The sequence below is a fragment of the Pterocles gutturalis genome, unplaced genomic scaffold (assembly GCF_000699245.1).
Source record: "Pterocles gutturalis isolate BGI_N339 unplaced genomic scaffold, ASM69924v1 scaffold4880, whole genome shotgun sequence".
NCBI lineage: Eukaryota > Metazoa > Chordata > Aves > Pterocliformes > Pteroclidae > Pterocles > Pterocles gutturalis.
The window spans coordinates 14,042-35,822 of record NW_010145663.1 but is presented as its reverse complement, the minus strand read 5'-3'; the positions used below and the strand labels follow the sequence as shown (position 1 = coordinate 35,822).

Genomic DNA, 21,781 nt, shown 5'->3' with positions numbered 1-21,781 from the left:
CTGACTTTTATTTGAAAAGCACACATTTGAGATTGCATCCATAAGCATAATTATAACCATCTGAAGTTAGAAAGTAAGAATGTGTACTAGTTCTTAAGCATTTGCTTGTGAAATTGGGTAACTATGGTAAGTATTAGAACTTGAAGTAATACGACCATAAAATTATTTTGCGTTTTCAGGTCGCTTATCTTGCATCTTTAGGAGGGAGTCACATGTTTCCTATATTATTGATCTTGTGCTATCTTTTCCATCATATCTTATTTCAGAATTTTAAATTTGCAAAGTTATAAAAAAATCAGTAACATGTTTGAAGTTAATTTAAATACCATGGATATTAATTGATGAAATGTATTTTCCATTCTAGTAATTGTATCATTATATTTATGTAGGATATCTGAGGCATGTCAGCAATCAGTATTTTTTGACTATTTGGTGCATCAGAAAAAAAAAATGTTCTTTTCTTAGAATTGCTTATACCTCAAAGCATTAACAAAGATTCTGATTGGATGTACAATCCTGAATTGCTGGCTGAATCCTGTATGATGTAGTTAGTCAAGCAAACGTAGCAGAGCGAATATATCTTCAGTTTCTGTAAACTCCGAGAACTCTAAGATGAGAGAGTTGGAAACTCAGAGAATTGAATGGATAGGGAGAGCAAGTTCACTGTATGGTATTTATTTCTTAAGCAGCAATATATAGCATTTGATAGTAGTATGCTACTACTGGTACTAATTTTGTTAACTCCCTGCCAGTATGAAAACTGCCTCAAATCCTGTGATCTTCCAGTGTGCTTTTGTATCAACCAGTATGCTGAGTGGTTTTGTTTAAATATGCAGAATGTTGCAAAATTGACTTGATGAAAGATATTTCTTTTTTAATCCCAGATGTGTTGTTTAGTTTGTTTGGGATTTTTTCAGACAATAATCATCCTTTTTCTCTGAAATTATACCTTTACTAGGTTTAACCCTATTTCTGGGACAGCTGTTGCTGATGACAATTTGTGAATAACAGTTCTTTTAAAGGAATTGTGAAATGCATAATAATTTGTTCTTTGCAAGCATTTATTTTGAGTGTAATGCCTTGTAGATTACAAATAAACATTAATATGCGTAAAAGTTATATTTTCAGAAATACAAGAGCATGCATACTAAATACTGCATTTGTATTGCAGAAAGTAGATCAGGTTTACGGATGTAAGAAATTAGCAGGCTTTTGGATTAATAAGGTAGAAATCATGCAGGTAGTTCTTACACTGTTTATGGATTCCATAGTAAATTTGGAGCTGATATGTATGTATTAGTCTATGTTGAAGCACTTGGTTGATTCTCTGTAATTTCTCTTTTACCAGCACAAAGGATGATCATTTCAATGTTAACATTCAACCGCCTGTTGGAGAACTGCTTTTCCCTGTCACTATGTCAGAGAAAGACTTTAAGAAGGAGCAAGGTGAGAAATATTTCAGCAGCTTCAATAGATGTGTTTGGATGAGAAGAGGGCTGTGTGCCTTTCAGTTTCCAAGCATACAGCAAGTGCTTCCAGTGTAGCTGTTTGTGTCTCTGTTAGTATTCTGCCTGATACTAATGATTTAATTTAAAAATATCTTTAAGAGGATGTGCCGTGGTATCTGACAGCTTTTCAGTGTGCCTTTAAAAGCACAAAGCCCACCCTTTACCCTGAAACAGTCTTTTGGCTCAGAGAGTTTTGGCCTCCTATCGTGAAGTATGAATGTCTTTCCTACTGGCAAAAAGCTGGAACCCCAGCTCAAGGAAACAAACCAAATATACATCGATAGAGCATCTGTCTTTACTAGTCTTTATTCCAAGGCTACTTTAAAATGCTACCAGTATGTTCCTCAGCTACTTTGAAAATTATTTGAATCTTTTTCTTTTCAAATACTTCATATAAAAAAAATACTCTTGTTGGAATACTGTTTTAGAAAGGTGACATGTTTTACTTCTGCTTGCTTCTAATGTTGCATCTTTAAAGAATGTAAGTTTCTGATGCTAGTTCAAACACAAACCTCCGTAAGAGTTTTTAGTGACTTGAATATTTTATACAAAACAATTAGAGAAAATTGTACTTAGCTTTGATCGTGCGTTAAATGGAATAGTCCTACTGCTACCCTTGGTTTCAATATGATCCTTGGATATTTTAAAATATAAATGATTACATTTTGGATGCATTCAAATGTAGAAGTGTTTACTCATCTGTCTAAACGTATGGGGATTTACATGTGTAAATCTCTTCACGTTGAGATGAGAATATACCCACGGGATCCTGTCTCATTGCTGTGTAAGGCTCAGAAACTCAGTATATCCATCAAGCAGTCAAGAACACCAATGAGTAATGCTATGTATTATTAATTATTGCTTTTGAACATTTCTTGCTTTTGTATTATTTGAATTATTAAGAAAGTGGTTTAAGTGTTGCCTACATCATTTTCAGTTAAGCTTATGGATGCAGTGAAAAGTTAGGATTGTGCTTTGTTTTCCTAACCAATTGATACTTATTTGCTGTTCTTACCCTTTGCTGGCTAAAGCCTGCCTCTCTGCTTTATACCTGCTCAGCAAACCAAGGTGAGTGATTGAACGAGGCTTTGGCACATTTATTTTAAACTGTTCCCTTCTAAAAATTGTAGCTGAGATTGTAGTGAAAGGAAGGCAGGTTACTGTGCATTTTCCCTCCCTGTTTTTATATTTACCTTCCCTGTTTTTATATTTGCTTGCTTTGTGGTATTTTGATAAGAGTTTTTGTATGTTTCACTGTGACTGAGGGCTTTTTTTCCTCCTGACTGGCCATACAGAACCACAAGCACATAGAAGTGTACTTAGAGAATAGCTGTGGTCCTCTGTGGAGTTGTTGCCAAAATTCCTTTTTCTTCTGCCATTTTACTTCTATGGTTGTTGATTATTTGTCTGAATAAATCTGGCAGCTGTTTGCTATGTTTAATAGAGCAGAAAGGCTACTCTGAATAAAGCTATTTGAAAATTTGTTTATATGAAGTATTTGTAAATCCATGAAGGTCTCTTGGCATTTCTGTATCGCTGTCTCTGTCTTCCTGAATTCATTCTTTGATGCAGGACTTGATGCTGGCAAATTTACTACAGGTTTAAAAACCTTTTCTATTGCATCTTTTTTTCTTATAGATGTTTCAGAATATTTGTGGTAATAGAGGTCTCAGTTCTAAATTTTACATAAGTATTTATTACAAAGATCTAGGAGCAGCTAGCATTTGGGAAGAATTACTATGCGATCTTGCTAAATGAAAAATCCAAATTACAATAATAAATGTAGGGCAATTTAGAAGTTGGTATATATTATTCTATTTTGTGTTTAACTTCGATTTGTCTGTATTCTCCAAATAAATCTGATTTATATAACTTGTTTCTCACTTGTCATCCTTTTTCTTTTTCCTTTTTTTTCATTTTTGGACATCAGATGTTTCAAGTCTTGTACCTGGGGATGCCTTATTTTATTTGTGACCAAATAGTGAATACGTAAAAAATAGTGAAGGAATGAGGAGAATATTAGACATGCAAGATTATATTGGGGGAGAATGAGAATATGTATGGGTTTTAAGGATTTTTACATCTTAATTGCATGTGTAACCTAATAAGAATGCTGAAGAGGAAATGACTGGTATTATACTGCTGTGTAGCAGACAATTCATTGCTACACATCTTTACTCAATTACACTCTGCTGTTTTGCATTGTGGCTTACATTTGTATATGTCCATTTTCTTCCTGATGGTATAAGGAGAGGGGAGCAGACAGGTTATTGAATATTCATAGCTGTGAAGGTTATTGAGTAGCGGCAGAACCTCAAAAGCTGGATTTATCCACATGCTGTACATGATAAGCTCGGCCTTGCTACACCATCTTCCCTTCCCTTCCTTCCTGAGCTGGGGAATCCTCCAGTGAGGTAATTCCCCAGAGCAGCAGCTGAGTTAGTGGTCAATGTTGTGATGGACAATTTGGAAGCAGAGGATACAAATAGTATTGCCAAACTGCTCTTTACCTTTCTGGTTAAAAACTTTTACTGATCTTCAGGCCTCAAGATCTTATACCCTGTTTTACATCACATCCCCATGAAAAGTCCAGTTTCTGTAGCAGGAACTGTGCATGAGTGAGACAGGTACTGTTGGAAATTCTGTGTCCAAGTTCTTACTTGTCCGCTTTTTTAAAAAATCAGTAGCAAAACTCCACTTGCTTAGTTTAGAATAGGACTAGTCTGGTACCTAACATACCTTGTTACCTATCAGTGTAATTTTTCTAATTTCATTTCCATTTATTATTAAACATGTGTACAGTTATTTTATTGTATCAGTTAACCCAGATTAACTACTGCTCTGTGCTCTGAATAGAGTTTTCTTAGATTCTCATGTTTCAAGCAATATTAAAGGTGGCATGCAATTTTTATAGCTGGATATTAATCAGAATTTTTATGAACATGCTTTTAAAATAGTTAAAACTGCTTTTAAGTATAAAGACCCCCTTTGGACATATTTTTAAATAATTTAATCTTTTTTTAAAAAAAAACCCCAACCCACACAAAAACTAAACATGAGAAGCAACAAACTAGAAAACCAAAGACCTTGGGTAAGTAAACAAATTGCATACCCGATTTTATTAAGATTTATATATCCAACTTGTCTTCCTAACAAGCAAGATGCTAATTCTTTAAATGGTTGGACATTTACTGTTTTCTGGCCCTTGACTACTCTGAGCAATCATATTTGATGCCCCTTAATTAGAGCACCCTTTTTTCTTTCCAGGTTCTTTTCCACCTCAGCAATCGAGACAATACATTTGCTTACCATGCTGCTCTCCTAAGTGTTCTTTTGCATGTAAATTAATCTTGATTCAGTTTACACTGTCATGCTGAGTGGTACAAATTGCCTATAACAATAAAACAGCATGAGTTAAAAATAAAGGGGGGTGAAAAGGCAGATTGAATGTGTGCCTTACTTGATAGGATGTTACTTTGCTTTATGCCAATACATTAGTCGACGATAATGAATCTTCTGTTCTGAAAAGCATGGTTTAGTTGATTTTTTTAATTTTACTTCAATGGAGCAGTACCTTGTCTTTTATAGAACAAGTTAGACAAACCATTAATGACAAGAGTGTTAAGGTTAAATATGAAGCAATGCATTCACTTCTCTGAGTGCTATCCATCTTTCCATTTACAGGAGCTTGACAAAAGTACTGGCTTTGTACAACATTTCCTTTAATTACATGCTGCGGGAAACAGGCTTTTAACATAAACATGGTTGCATTCATTTATTCAGCATTTGCTCTTCAATAGAGCTTAATGGAGAAGGTTTAAATCCTAAATGAGTACACACATCTCTCAGCAGTGTTATGTCAGTCCCTGTGCTCTGCTTAAAAGCAGTTTTAGTCTGCGTATGTAGTTTTTAAAGCTTTTGCCTAATAGTGAAGTTAAACAATTTGAAACAGAATGTCCTATTCCCAAGATAAAGCTGATCTTTATAGAAGTTGTATGCTTATTTTTGTTCTCTTCAAGAGCAGATCATGTTCAAAAATATCCCGTTATTTACTTATGAGCTGTTCCATTTTTACTTTGATATTTCTTATTTTGTGGCAGTAGCTAATGCACATTCTAGTGCATTAAATTGTTGGATTTATTTTTTAATTGCTCTATTAAGCATCTTTGTGCCATTTGCTCTGGGTTAGAACTGTATGTGCAGCCTTAAAATATTAGCCTATTGAGACTTTTTCATTGTTTTCATTGTTAATGTTATTGTGGATTTCAAATGCTTCATATTTCTGCCTAAAGTACTGTGCTGCATTGTTTGTCTGCGTTTTCAGCTTCTGAACATAGTGTAAAAAGACACACACAACGTTAAGTTGTAGTTACTACTGGGCTTTAATCAACATGAGCATCCAGCAGATCATTCTTCTAAACAATGGATGTTGATAGAAGAAGAAAGTGGGATTTTTTGATAAAATGTCATTGAACTACATTGCCCTCTTTACTTTTTTTTGGTCATGGGTTTGCATATCATCTTGACATTTCTGTTTTGTTTTATAGTGATACTCAAATTATTTTAACCGCATAGTTAATCATGACATTTTAGAGAGATGGATACTAACTGAATCTCCTAGTTTCTGATACAATAACTTTATCTTTGTGATCTAAATTGAACCAATGACTACTATCTTAATTTCTTTTGCAGTTGAATGAGAAATTATAATTAAATGCAGTGGTTTTATGATTGAAAGATTAGGAGGTGTCTTTGTATATCATTTTACTTAAGCTGGACTTTTCCAAATCAGTCTTACTTACTATTTCATTTTTGTGTTTACATACTTCTTTTAAGTTATGCTTTTTGTGAAAGAGAACCATCTTTGTTTCACAGTTGCATTAGTTCAGTTATTAGTAATTTGTTTCTAATGATAGGGCATTGCAAATAATACATTAAACTAATGTAATTATGTAATTTCTTATAAAATTGTTTTCTCAACGAATGATTTAACTTCAATGCAATTGCAGTTTTTTGTTTAGAAGTCTGTTATTTTCGTTTTATGCTTAATAAGTGAGCAAATCTTAAAGTATTCACAATGAAATACTTCATGTTTCAGGGATGCTGACAGGAATGAATGAGACATCTGCTACAATAGCTGTTGCTCCGCAGAACTCTACTAGGCTTGTAATAATTGAGAGGATAGTGAAAGCAGCAAACCTGGGTGTAGTGCCTTCTGGTCAAGATAACATACATAGGTAAGATTACATGTCATTCATAGTGGAACCATCTTTTAGTATGAATTTGTTAGTTAAAAATTCACCAACATTTGATATTATTAGGGAAAATTTTGTTTTCCAGACCTTTAACAGATAAAGTACCCAATTATACTGTAACATAGAATCCTAAGCAGATATTAACTTTAACCGAAGTACTCCTCTGCTCTTTATTTGAATGTATATAGAACAGTGAAATCTAGACTTTACTGTATGCAGGTAGGGGGAGTTGTCTCTTCCTGATTTTGTTTCAAAGGGACAAGGTAGCCTTTTAAAGCACTTTCAAGTGAATCTGTGTGGTTTTTTGGCTTTTGTTTCTGATTCTGAAAGTAAGTGGCCTTATTCAGGTTAATCATCTGTGAGAAGCAGCTTGTTTTTCCCACATTAATTTTTAACCTATGATATTCAACTAGTTAAACCTAGAACCCGATTTTTTTTTCAGTTGGATGAAAACCTTTAAAAGGCTGGTTGAACATTAAATTGAACATTTCCTTGTCCTTCCTGTATATATGCAAGGAAAAAGCGATCAGCCAAAAAAGTAATTGGCCCTGTCTAAATTCTAGATGTTACTTGTAGATCAATCCATTTCAGCCAAAGGCTGTGATACAGAATGTCAGTGGAATTGGTATGAATGTCGGTTAATGACAGCTTTTAATATGATTGACTGAAAATATTTAGTCCTGTGAATCTGTATGGCTTCTCACTTGTGACAGAAACAAACAGGAGAATTGCCATGTGTGGAGAAATGAGTGGACACAAATAACAACAGCAAGACGTAACTGGAAACTGTTAACCTGGTCTTAGAATAAGAAAATGCATACATCTCTCCTAGCATCTACCAAAACTCTTCCAGTTTGAATTAATTTTTAGCCCCCTGAATTTTGCTATTTCGATAAGAGCAAAATATCTTCCTTTAAAGCAAAGAAAAATGCTTTTTCTTTGAAATTTTGCTGACTGAGATGGCTGTTTGGAATGGTGAGAATCTTGTAGCCTACACAGGACTAATAACCTCATATTTCTGTTCGTTGGATTTAGTCCTTTTTGCATCACTGGGCATTTGTGTTGCATTGCATTAACATTAACCCAGCTGGATTTTCCTATGTATTTGATACGGTCAATGATAAAATTCTGTTTTACCATAAAAACATGGTACAGCTAGTGCAATTGCACTGAAATGATTGGCACTATTGACACCTGCTCCTCCATGAAAGAGTCCTCATTTGTTACATCCCTGAGGGATCTATACAGCCTGCATTCTCAACATCAATTCAAAGACTAGGTGAGAATGTCAGTCAGGAGAGACTGAAGTGTCTGCAGTGTACAGGTGTTCTCCATTTTTACCCTATCCATCACGTGAGACTTATCGCATAGGGATGGATTGTTTTGTGACTGAGTCTTAAAAAGGCTTCATAAAATAATAACTTAGTTCCTAGCTCAGCCACAGGTTTCCTGGTTGCGGAGAAGTTTCTAATTTGATCTTGCTTTCTCTTGCTCTTTTTTTTTTTTTTTTTTTAATGAGGTTTTTCATAAAACAGAGTCTCTGACCAATAGTAAATAAATTGAAGATGTACTTCCTCTTGGGTATGCTCCTTCAGAGACAGTAGTTGAAGGCATGCTCTGGTCAGGCTAAAGTATTCAGAGTGCTTCAGAGCATCTTGAAATATTCTTTTATTTTTTTTGATTCAAAATAGAATGTATTCAGGCTGCCACAGTAGTTACAAAATAGTTTGCATTTATAATGTCCATCAGGCAAAAAAAATTGTTTATAACAACTTAAATGGCCTACCAGAAATGCCCATTTATGATAAGCATTTAGAAAATAGCCCTTCATTTGCTTCACCATAAGTAACTGGAGCTCACAGATACTACGTAATCATAATTGCACCTAGTTTTTACTGAGAAAAGGAATGGGAACATTAACTAATTGATACTGTGATGAACCTGTTTATCTTTTAAATAGCACTACATTATCATTAAAGTAAATCCTAGATTTAGATGAATGAATATTTGAGATGGAGATTAGATAATGAGTACTTTCAAAACTCTGAAGCAAATTATTGAAATATTTATATATATGTATATATGTACATATATTTGGATTACATCAACTGAGAGTAAATAAAAATGGAGTATCTCGTAATCTCATGGTGCAAGTGTGCCGTATTTTATTTATGTGATACATATACCATTTCAGGATGATAAAATAAACAGTCACCTTTTACCTTGACAAAGCAGTTACTGATTCAATAAAAATATGTTGAGAGTTGTTTTCTTTTTCTATAGTATTGTCATTTGTCTTGTTTGTTTTATTGCAAGTGGTATTTGGGGAAAAAAACTATATGTAAGAACTTGTTGCAGTTGTCATGCTAGTCTGTGAGGACTACTTGAGTTCACTTCTTGGAAGAGCTTAGTACATATTCTTTTACACAGGAAAATAAGTACTATTTTTAAATTAATGTTCTGCATTGTGCAGCATGAACTATATTAACCTCTTAGTTGGTCATCCCTGACTTGAGTATTACTACTTAATGACAGCTGATGCCAAGAAATTTACATTGCATAGTAATGCAATATACTCATTCAAAATGAAATTGTATAATATAACACAAGTGTATCTAATGGACATGAACAGGTGTATGTTCCTTGGTTTTTTTTCAGTCTAAACATATTTGCACTCATGACAAAGATGTCATGCTGGTGGGATGCAATTAATCATCCTTAAATTGATAAACCCTATATAGGATTGTATTTTTGTGCTAAATAAAACTACTTAGAGCAAATATAATGAAGAGTTGAAAATAAATACTTGAAACAAATATCAACAGAATAGCATGTAGTCACCAATGAAAAATGAAATAAATGTAAACCTGTCAAATCCATCAACTATATGTCTGTATCACAGTATAGCAGCACTTCCTTACGTGCATTTTTCCGCTGTTTACCATACAGCTACTGATTTTTTATATTTACTTGAAATGTAATAGTTTAACTGTGAAATGGATGTAGAACAAAATGCCCGATAATACTGTTGATTCTATTTTAAACTCTTTTCTGACCTACTTTACTTGAAATGATAGGTGCAAAAATTTTGAACTCAATAGCCAATATATGTACCAGAACATGAAGGTGCAGATTTGTACTCATATATTTGCAAAATAAGTTTTCTGTACTATTTCACTTCCTTGGGTGTAGTTACCTGCTCTTCAAATGACTTTATACAAGCACCTTCTAAGGATGCATACAGTGCATCCTCATGTTCTTAATGGGATTTAACTGTTTTATGTATTGATCTGTCTTGCTTGTGTGTTATCAAGAGGAACATTATTTCAATTTTAAAGGCTTCTACTAAAAACAAGAACGTGAAATGCATTTCAAAAGAGAAATTTTTTGAGCAGGAAGTATCATGTCTCCTTAAATATTAAAACTTCAGAAAAAACATTATTATTTTTCTTCAAATATTATTTCACAAGAGTGATTAGGGTAATTTTTGCAATGTACATAGCTCTTTCAGTGTTCTGAGAACTGTTGTTTGTTCAAAGTATTTTAAGAAATTAAGGGTTAGAGGTGGGTTGCACAGGAGTGCATAGATTTTGACAAGTGATTTCAAAAAGAATCAGCTTAGGCACCAAAGTTTCTGTCTTGTGATTCAGACTACATCTGTGGGCAACATTTGAATATCTGAAGACAAAGATGTTGATGTATTTGTTCCTGCAGGGAATTAAATCAGTCTGAATAACTACATGTAGGGAACAAGTACTTTTCAGTTGGGGTATGTCTGCTGTTTGTTGTCAATAGGGAAAGCCTACCAGCAATTTTTCCAACTTCAACGTAAGAGGATACATAATTGAGGATGTATATTCTCTCAAAGCTGATTCTTCTGTGGACCATCACTTCAGCTACCTGTCTCTACTTGGGCAATAACATTAATTGTTTTATATATCAAAAACAAATTTTAGGCTGTTCTCTTATATTTCAAAATGTGATGAGATTAAGTCACTGTTTGGCTCAAGATTTTGAGTAATTCTAACCAACACAAGCCTTATTTATCCAGAAGTACCCATCATGCTAGCATTATTTTCAAGATGTGTTGCTTCTTCCTCTCAGATGAGTATTCTAAAATTTTCTCGGGTCTTTTTCTCCTTTATTAATTTTCAGTTCCATAACCTCCTACCAGGATAGGTAATCCTAATTTTCTTCACTTTAATCTTAGAAAGACTTGAATGCTCTTATGATTCTCTTGACACCATCAAAATGTTGTCTAGTATTATGTAAGGCCCTCTTCATGAAGGAGAGGCATTTCAGGGTAAATTGGCTTAGAGATAAAATAATGGGAAGACACATATTAAGCATTTCTTTCCACTGCCTACAAAATGTGGTGCAAAAGCTTGTAGTATGTTGGCAGAAAAGTCCATTGAGAGCTGGGGTCACAAACTGGATTTGCTTCTTCACTCTTTCATTTTTATGCTCGTATGATTCCGTTGACGTCAGAATATAATGTGTGATGGGATGGAGAATCGGGCCTTCTTGAACTGCCTACCTCTCTGACTTCCACTTCCTGAAGCATTTCTTAAATGGAATGCATTGTACTCTAGTAGATTACTGCCCTCAATGACCGTGGCTGTACAGAATGATGCAAGGTAGAACAGCTTGTCCACATTTTTCATTCTTGAAGACTTTACTTGCACATTGCCCAATCAGTCAGTGAGACAGAAGTCTGAACCCATCAAGGTGGATGTGAAGAATGAATTTTAGTCAAACTCAACTCATTTAATAGACCATTGAACTAGCCTGTTCCTGCTGTTGTATTTTGGAAAGAGTTCACAATTAGTAACAGGAAATAGTTGAGTTAGAAAGTGAGCATGGTACATCTACATATCTGTGTTCCTCAGTTCATCGGGATGGCCTTAACCATTGACCAGCACTCTTAAGACGCGTGACAGCATTAATTTCAGTCTCTAATTTGAGATGGTCAAGTCTGTAATTTTAACAGCCCAGTGTGGGACAGTCTGAGGTTTTGGAGAAGATCAAACCTCAGTTTCTTTCAATGCTGAAGCCTTAATCTTCTTCAGAACAGCCATTTCACCTTTTGAAATAATGAGTTTAATATCCTTCTCCATTACAGTCATTAAAGTGGTCGTTCTAATAGGCATTACTTCAGAGATCACCAGAACTTGCAGAGGGAGAATTCTCATCTCTTAGCATGTTGTCATAGTAGACACCTGAATTAGCAGCAAACAAGCTAGCTTTTAAACAAGAAGCACAAAACAGTACTTTTGCTCATTGCTGGGGCAGGTCTAACTAGCTCAGGCACAGCATTGCATGCAGTGGCTATGCTGCTTCTGGGACCTGTATTTTTGAGGACACTTGACTGCACCACATAGATATGCCAGTTTGTTCAGAGCGTACCCATGACCTATCTGATTTGTGAATAAGCAAGTATTGAGCAAGCTGTAAAATACCTTCCACCTGTCTTTTGGAGGCTTGCATTATTATACTTTAGCAAAATCATGTAATATGACAGTAAGCACCCTACAGTGGTTGGACACTGAAATCCTGAAGAACACAAAAGCAGCTAGACCCAATATAGAAACTTGCATAAAATGCTTGAAAAACAGGAATCCAAGGATCAATGCTTCTTTTTCACTAGCCTTTATTCCCCAACCCATGCATCAGCCTGACAGTCTGGTTGTATTCACCCCTTTTTATCATTTTGCAACCTGTCATGTCCCATTTAGAGTATATTGGCAGACTGATTCTCAAAGGAAAGAGGGTTTTGTTTACAGACAATTTTGATTATCAGAGAACGGCATGCTTAGTAATCAGTTATCCTCCCCACATCTTTTTAATCCAGCAATACTCAATGTGGGGAGAAAAGGTATGCAATTATGCATGTATGTAGGTAGGTTTGTATTGAACAATTTTAAGGGGTCCACCTGGAAAATTTCTCTGTGTATGTCATCTTGCAATTTGTACTAAATTTGGAAGAATTCTCAGGTAGAAAGCTGGTGATCAGACCTCATCAGTTTACCGTAACTAACAGCTGCATCTGCTTCCAGCATATCAGAAAGGAAGCAGTATCACCGATCTATCGAGAATAAACACAGTGTAGATATTTCTGAGAAATATAAATTGTTTATAGTTACTCCAGGTGAATCCAAACATATGTTCTCAGTAGCTGACAAACAGTTCTTATAAATCCAGAAGACTTTTTTGAAGATCTTTTCTGCTCTGTGTGCACACAGAAATCTTTCCTAAGTTTTCTTACTAAGCAATTGGCCTGTTGTAGAGCTCAAATGAAGTGAAATCTGCTTCTGGTGGTAACAGCTTTGATGCAGTTATGTGGAGTGTTTTGCTTCTGTGGTTCTTTAGCTGTGGGGCTCAGTCATCTTTGTCTGCTCTTCTAGAGAGCTGCAAAGGGTAGCAGAGTACATAAACTTGTAATAGACTTGCAGCCTTGATTTTGCTTACGAATTTCTTAAGTAGAAATTGGAAACCTAAATACCCTAGGCAAAACAGTTTCTCTGATAGCCTTTACCTGTAGGAGACAGAATTTTAAATGGAATAGTACAACCATGTCCACAGGATTTCAGCCTTCGTTGTAGCCAGAAGTTGTAAGCTCTTAATGTTTTCTTGTTTTGTGATAGAAGTAATTCTGTCTTTTTTAAAAAAAAAAGCCCAGCTAGGCCAACCATTTGTATTTCTTTTGGCAGCCAGGACTAAAAGTCTTCCAGGTTAGCCACTGTTCTTAGGTAAATATGTTTTTTTCCTAGAGAAAATGAAAAATGAAATTTTTAAACGTGAAAGTGTCCATTCAGTAGTTTCTACTATGTATTCCTTAATTTCTTAGTCAAATCCTAATGTTCCAAAACCTTGAGATTTTCTGCCTGCTAACAAAAGGGCCCTGTATGTATTAATGCAGTTTTCACATATTATCAGCATGTAAAGATTTTGATTAACTGGTACAAAATACTTCATCAAAATTATGCCTTTCTACAACATCATTTTAAAGCCCTTAACATTTTACATACATATTGTATTGAAGGAGCCTGCATGTGGATTGCAAAATTTAAAAATAACTTGAAGAAATTAAATTTGAGTTTAACATTAAAAGTATATGAGTGAGTCATTTTAGATATGAGGTTAATCAAAATAGATTGTTCTGGCCTAGCTTATTTCCTGTCCACTAGAGGACAGCACTGCTTTTGTATCTGAATGCTGTAAAGTGAAAAATATGTGCAGCGTTTTATTTGAAAAACAAACAGAAAGCTTCTGAGCCAGTTGTTTAAACAGGAAACATTTAACACTTTAAAAATTAACTGAACAGAAGAATCTCTTTGATTTGAAAGATCTCTAAGCAAATGTAATCTTTTAATATGTTTCTGGAAGGTAACTTACTTTCTTGGAATTAAGTAATTTTTTTGCAAATTAAAATTTATAGCTTGCTTTAAAAATGGACTGTAGGTAATTCTCAAATACTTATCATACTAAATGCCTGACTCTTTGAGAAAAATAAAAGGAATAGACCAGATGAGAAAACAAAGTAGATTGAGTATTACAATTGTAATTTTCTAGTTATGAGGACCAAATATTTTCATTCAAGCTTTTAGCTTATTGAAATTTTGTAGAGGAGACAGAAATTCCTTCAAATAAAAATGTTTAGATTTTTGACCTAGATGTAAATTTTAAGGGTGACAAAAAGTTCATGCAAGGTCTTTTTGAACGTGTGGAGTAGTGCTATGTGTTGGACAATAAGTCACTTGCATTCCTTCATTTTTGTTAGAGGTACAGTGCAACTGCTTACTGGCAACTGAGGATGAACTCCAAATCTGTTTTGGCAATAGAACTAAAAATGGTAGAAATATAGTACAGAATTGATTGCAATTAATTTTACTATTTTATTATTTTATTAAACCTAAAAGTAGTTAATATTGTAAATAATTACATTATGGTAATGAGTGAGGTATTTTGAAAAATTTGTTCTAAGATATCTAAGTGTTAAAATAGCATGAAATGCACTGGAAAAAAGAAAATATAAAAAATGTCAAATTATCATGATTTTAAGGTAAATATTAATAATATTTTGTTATTAATAACCAATTATAAACAAGATTTTTTTCTGAGAGGTTAAAATCACCAGGTTAAAGAAAAAGGTTCTTCTTTTTGGAGTATATTACTGCTTATGTTTTAGTATTAAGTTTACTCGATCCCCAGGTCAGAACTAATACTTAGTAATGCTAAGTAATGCTATTCCAAATACTTATTTTTCATGTTCTAAGGCTTACTCTGAGAGCAAATATGAGTAATTAGTAATTTAGCTAGTTTTTAGATTAAATGTTAATTATAAAGTTAAACTTGTACATAGGTAGAGTTTATCAGAGTACGGTGAAGATTCAGAGACTCTTTTAGATTAGAAACTCTGAATATTTTTGTTGTCCAGTTGATACACTGGAAGGTACTTCATATATGTCCATTCTTATATTTACAAATTGAAGACTAATTCACAGCAGTATTTTTTCCCCTTTGAATATATTAATTGCATAACTCGATTATGCATTTATCAACTTTGGACTACAGCTAGGGCAGGGCGTTGCATCTTCTGATTGTCTTTCGTGCTAATAGGATTCTGTCTGCTTTGGCAGGCAGTAATTGAAGGCTTCATGTACAAGATTTAAAGAAAGGGTGGAGAAAAAAAAAAAAGTTTTAGCCTCCATGGGCCATTGTCACTGTTTCTGGTAAGCAGTAGAACAGACAAAGAAGAAAATTTAACTTGCATAGAAAATTCAAAGAGGAAGAGTGCCCGACAGGAGAGAATGTGTGTTTTAGTGCTGTGCCTAACAAACTGCTGTGCTGTAGACAAATGTCCCAATAGTGACTGTTCAGGTGTAAATTTACTTTCTCAAATGTTGAATTTTAAAGACCGTATTTTGAGTAACTCTGTTGTTGTCTGTTCACTGGCATGGAATTTTCATAATCCTTCTGCATAAAAAAGGCTTTCCTGCATATTGTAGCTATCTTCTCTCTACAGATAAAGGGAAAATAACTGCTAGTCTGTAGCTAGGCTAGTCATCATTACAAAGCCAGTGTCTGGCAAATGCTGTCACATTGTAGTATCTGATGTCCTGTTTTCCCTTTATATCAACTATAAATCAAGTATTTTTGTGTGATAATGATTAATGTCTTATTTTCAGGGAGAGTGGTCAAGAATATGTACTTGTTTTTTGACTATTGAAAGACTGAATTACTTTCTAAAAATATACGGTACTTAATTGATGTTAATTTCTTAATATATATCTCTTTAGCTACTGACAGGTACTATAGTTATGTAAAAATAATCTATGAACTCCTTCTCTTTTCTCCGTGTCATATGGCCTTAGTATATTTATCATTCTTTTTAAAGAAAAAAAAAAAACTTGGAAAAGCTCAGAATATGTAAATATATCTCACATTATTATGTTTCTAATCTGTCTTGATTTTGTTAAATGGGAAAAGTATTAACAGCTGCAGATCTTCCTGAATATTTTTAATGATGTAAAATCAGTTTTAGAATTAATATTATCGCAGAAAGAAAACTAGAAAATAACTGCAGTGTATCAGAAACAGTTGTCTTGAAACTATTAGTAAACATTTGGTTCTGTTTTCTGAATGGTATTCTCATTTACTTTCTTTTTTTTTCTTGTTCACTGATGCATCCTTTGTTGCAACAGAACCATGCTAATATAATGTCTTACGTTAAGAGTTGCCTGTAGGACAAAATCTTTCTTTTGGACCTACAAACAGCAAATTTACAAGATAGATTTTAATGTACTGTAGTGCAGTTTCCAAAGCTTACTTCAGTCTATGAATTTTGAATAGTTTTAATAACTTTTTTCAATTTTTTTTGTATTAAAATTCTAACCTTTAAAGTAGTATCAACTTTCAGAAGAAGTAAAAAATAATTACTGATGTTGTGAGGAAAATGAAAGTTTCTCACAGAGAATAAATACCTGCGATAGAGAGTGATTAATTTTTGCTGCTGAAAGATTTTTTTAATGGCTTTCTCGTCTTAAGTGTTTAGTTGAGCACAACACGCATTTTGTAAGATCCATGTAGGTCTATCATAAGGGTAAGCATATAAATGCAATAACATGTACTTAGTGGAAAAAAACAGCTAATACCCAAATCCTTCAATGGCAGTATATTTAAAACATCTACATAATTAGCAAATCATTTTTACTGGTAGTGTCTTCTAACCAAAAGGCAACTGCTTCATCCTTTTATAACTGTATTCAGTTTCAAGGATCATATAAGTGTATTTATATTATAAGTCTCTTTAGAAACAAAATTGTCTGCCCTACTTTAATGAACAGATTTTGTTTTCCAAAGTTCAAAAGCAGTGGTGAACCCATTGTGTGGTACCCTTTTCTGATGGCAAATAAGTCAGCCTGTTCTGCTCCAGTTGTTTTTTCACTAGGTGATTCTAGATCGGTGACAACTGATACAAACCAATTAGCCACTTCTAGGTGTGCATACTAACATTTTGTGTAAAATTATCCAAGTATCAGACTCTTTGCGTCTTGCAAACTACATACAAACTCACATTTTATTGGTTTTACGTTTTGTTCAGAGATATGGAAAAGTACTGTTGATCCCCTATGTGATTTTGCAGATCCATACGTAAAAATGTTGGTGCAAAACTCATTGCTGTTGCTTTGGGCTGCCTTGGCTTTCGCAGAACTGACTTTGTATTACTCTCAGGTTTTAATAAAAGAGGGTAAAATCAAGCCTTGGGGCTATGAAACAGCAGGAGTGCCAACTACCAACCTATTTATGTGCATACTCAAACATAATCTGCTTCTGTGTTGTCCCAAGACACAACTGTTACGTAAATAAAGTGACTAATAAGACTATTGTTTCTATAATTATCCCCCTGTCAAAATCAACAAGAGAAATAGTGATCTTCTACATCATAGTTCAAATAGATGAAACCATTGATGTAACTAGCTAAGTAGCTAATTTTTATAGAAGGTTGGTTTAGAACCTCCTATTAAAGGGAGAGGTATCTGAACGTGTCAGTAAACCGCACAAAAGAAGTAGATTGACCCGTGATGGGTGACATTAGAGAAGTGCCCCATGTTTCCTTAATTAGTATAATGTGTTACGAGATTTTGATATGCTTAGTTTAAAAAGAAAAAGACAGAAATTACTTCTCGTTTAAAGAGAACCTGCTTCCTGCTTAAGTGGCTAATATTTTAATTAAGTCTGGAGTGAAGTTTTTTGAGTATCTCCTGATAAACTCCCTCCTTTATATTGATGGTAATTAAACAGATCCCCAAGGGCTTGGGTAGGCGCTTTGCGAGGCCCATGCCAATTGTCAGACATGAGACACTGACCAGTTGGTTTGCTCTTGAATAGCCCACAGCCTGCTGTCGGCCCAGCAGTTTGATTTTTCTGTATTGTGAGCTGTTGTCAGGGCTAACTGGGTCCTATTGTGGCTGAAGATGTTGCACAAATTGAGGCAGATGGCTCTGATTCAGACACATGTCATTCAGAAAGAGGAGAGGAGATTGGCCCTGCAAAGTGGGGTCAGACTGGGTCACAGACCTGCTCTACACTTGTTAGTGTTTTCAAAAGCCCATGTGCAGCAACTTTGTTGTTGTCAAGTAACCAAGGCGGGGAGGGGTGAAAAAAAGGCAAAAAAAAGCATGGTGTGCTCCTTGTGGAAGATGGAAGCTGAGGCCGTTGCCATCCTCTTCCTTCCGTCTCTTGGGCCTGGCTGTGCATGCAGAATGAATTAACAGGATTGACAGAAGTTCATTGTGCCTAAAATGGCTTTTCAGTCAATTGTGGTGCTTAAAAGGCTAGTTTTGCTTTTAATTCCATGTAATTAATGGGTTCTTTGTGTCTTGGAATTTAGTAATGGTGCATTAATCCTAACTTTTGCTTACCTGGTTGGTTGGAGCAGGGGTTTATTTGCTTTATAGAGTTTTTAGTAAATATAAAATATTTAGAAGTGTTGGCCACGTTTTGGTTATTATATATTCTGGAGATAAATTCACAGATGGAATGATTTGTTGACTTGCTGTTACCATCTTTTCAAATGATCATGTTGGGTGTTTGTAACTTTGAATACTTTTAGTTTGAATGAATTCCCAAGATGGCAGAAGGATGCACTTTCTTGAAAGTACAACAGTTCAGCTTTTTGGAAGTGTTCTACCGCATTTAACATAGTAGAATTTTCCTTGGGGCACCAAATAATGCTCACAATCCATGGAAAACTCCGTACAGCTGAATTGAAGTTGCCAGTGTGCAGTAAAATAGTTCTTGAGTATTGTAGATGAACTGAAGAATCAGAATTTACATAAAAATGTATTTTAATAGATTTTATTGTTGCGCTATTAAATATACAGTTTTCTATGCTACTTTTTTGTCCTTCTTAAATGCAAAAATATTTACACAATGCTGAACAAATTATTTCTGAAGAATTTATGGAGGTTTCTGTGGTTTATCCCCTGAAATGTGTTAATGAAATTGGAGGCATTTTATTATATTTGAGCTCATTTAACTTTCTCAGAAAGAAATATTAGCAGTCTTTGACCTTAAGATCCTCAGTGATTTTTATTTTTTATTTTTCCTTTTCCCTCCAGGTTTGCAGCTAAGACTGTGCACAGTGGGTCACTGATGCTAGTCACAGTGGAGCTGAAGGAGAGCACTACAGCACAGCTCATCATAAACACCGAGAAAACTGTGATTGGTTCTGTTCTGCTGCGGGAGCTGAAGCCTGTCCTGTCCCAGGGGTAACCTGCTTACATCTGGACTTCAGAGTCTGGCACAAAACAAAAGTGCCTGGCATCCACTACCGCTGCCTTTCATTTATAATAATAGCCCTTCCATCTGGCAGTGGGGGAAGAATACACTCTTGACATTCTTGTCTTCTGCTTTAGAATGCTAGTGTGTATCTATCATGTATGCAAGTACTTTCCTGTTTTTTCTGCTTGCTATCCAAAGCACATATATTTTACTGTCAGTTATCTGCGCTCTTAAATGTATTTCACATTTGTTCTACCCTAGTCCTTCTCCCTCTGCTCCCTTCCCCCACTACTTTTCTTCCCCATCAGTTTTCCCCACTGTAGTGGACAAATACTAGATAATAAAGTTCAAGGGAAATCACACTGCTTGAAAACTGAGTTAAAATGGCAGGTAGGTTCCAGCAACATATACAACAACTGAGTGGTTCAGAGAGGTTTTGTTGTGTAAGTGTAAAAATACAATAGGTACAGCAAAATGGTGTTTGCTGTCTGGAAATGCTTGTAAACCTGAATTAGTCTGTTAAAACACTGTTTCCACCTACTGCCATTTTCTCAAATATTTCTGTTAAGATGCCAATAAAGTAGTGCTATGAGCAGAAGCTTCCTGTTTCTTATTCTCATAGAGAACTGATAATAATGATCACCAGTATTGTGTATAACTGGTTACTTAAAGTAAATACTAACAAGGTTAGATGCTACATACGCATCAGCAAACTGTTCTTGTGAACGTAGCCAGTGTTTGTGCCCATATTGTAATTTTATGCGATGCGGTTACATTTTTGTTACTAAACAAAGCCAGTAACTGCCTATTTTGAAATTGGGATATTTATAAAATACTGATTGAATTACTATAAATTAGTATTATATAATATACTGATTAGTAGACTATTGTGGCAAATCCTGTCTAGCTTAATAAATTATTCAGATCTTTGCTTCAAGTTTTTTTGTAAACTGAGATTAAAATGTCTCCCACCTGTGCATAAAGCAGGGCTCAAGGCAAGGAAAAGTTCATAGCCATACCTACTGAGAAGACCAACAGCAGTGCAACCTTTGTTGCACCCAGTTTTCTGCCCGTAGCCTGGGTGTTACTGATTTTGACCCTCCCTTTGCATTCTGGTTATGTGGTAGGACTGAAGATGCTGAGCTTTCTAATTTCGTATCAGTTCCCCTCACTGCCAACGTGGCTTTGCCTAGTAATTTATGGCTCTACTACAGATGTTTTTGTGATGTGGAGAAGATATTTGGGTAACTGTACCATTGCTCTGTCACAAGGACCCTTGCCTGATCCTTTGATGTGGCTAAGTGGTGCTGTTTTACTTAGCTTTCTGCATGATAGGAAATACTGTTTCATCAGAAATGTTGCATTACTGCACAATGAAATATTCTAAAATTTTCTACTAAAATTTAGTAGACCTAAAAGGTAGCTGCCATGTGTGACAGAATTTATTGGCAAATTCTGAAGGGGGGTTGGTTTCTTGGGTGTTTAAGTTACACTTCTGTAAGAATTGTAGTTGTAGGTTTCACTAGCACCCAAAAATATACTGGTACTTCTTAGACAAAGAAACAAGAATCTTATGCCCTCAACAGAAATCTACATGTTTTTAAACAACATTTACATTATTTTCTGAAGTCCTAAGCCTGCAGTAAGTTTTTTCTTGAATTACAGTTTTCAAGTGTGATGTAAATGTTATTCAAACAGATGAAAAATTATTCACTATAGAAAGTACCATCATCTCAGAGAAAATGCAGATTGATGTAGATAGTATTTGATACTAAGACTCAGTGAGAAGGTGGTGATGAAAAGGTCCAGAACCACACTTCCTGAGAAAACACTGAACTGTGAAACCTTCAGCCATGTTTGTGAAGGATAAAACAAGCAAGAGTTATTTCTTGTACCATAGTATAAAGCAAAGGAAAGGATATTAATGCTGTACAAGTCACACACGTTGCTGAGTAATTTCTACCTCACTGGACTACGTCATACACTTTAATAGGGAAGCCCAGAAACATATATAGTAAGGATATTTGGGGAGTTTCTGGTATTAATTTACGTTTTTCAACACCTCGTGACTTGCTCCAGTGGTTCAATGACTCTTGATACATGTATCTGGACTGATGGTGTGTTTTAAAAATCTATGCTGCCTTCCAACACAGTAATTGGCAAACAGTAATTTGGGGAGTAACTTTCTTTAAAGACAGATACTTAAATAGTAAAATATATCTGCATGCAATA

General features: G+C 34.8%; 1 protein-coding gene across 1 annotated transcript in view; it reads left to right on the top strand.

The window, feature by feature from the left end:
• The window catches only part of LOC104470494 (AP-3 complex subunit beta-1-like), a gene marked incomplete at its 5' end in the record, with an annotated part of 75,362 nt that extends 55,342 nt beyond the window's left edge, over window positions 1-20,020 (top strand). The window contains 3 exon segments of the mRNA XM_010085442.1: window positions 1,349-1,446; window positions 6,607-6,745; window positions 19,387-20,020. Of these exon segments, the coding sequence (XP_010083744.1) occupies window positions 1,349-1,446; window positions 6,607-6,745; window positions 19,387-19,540 (391 nt within the window).
• Between the last annotated feature and the right edge of the window lie 1,761 nt (window positions 20,021-21,781).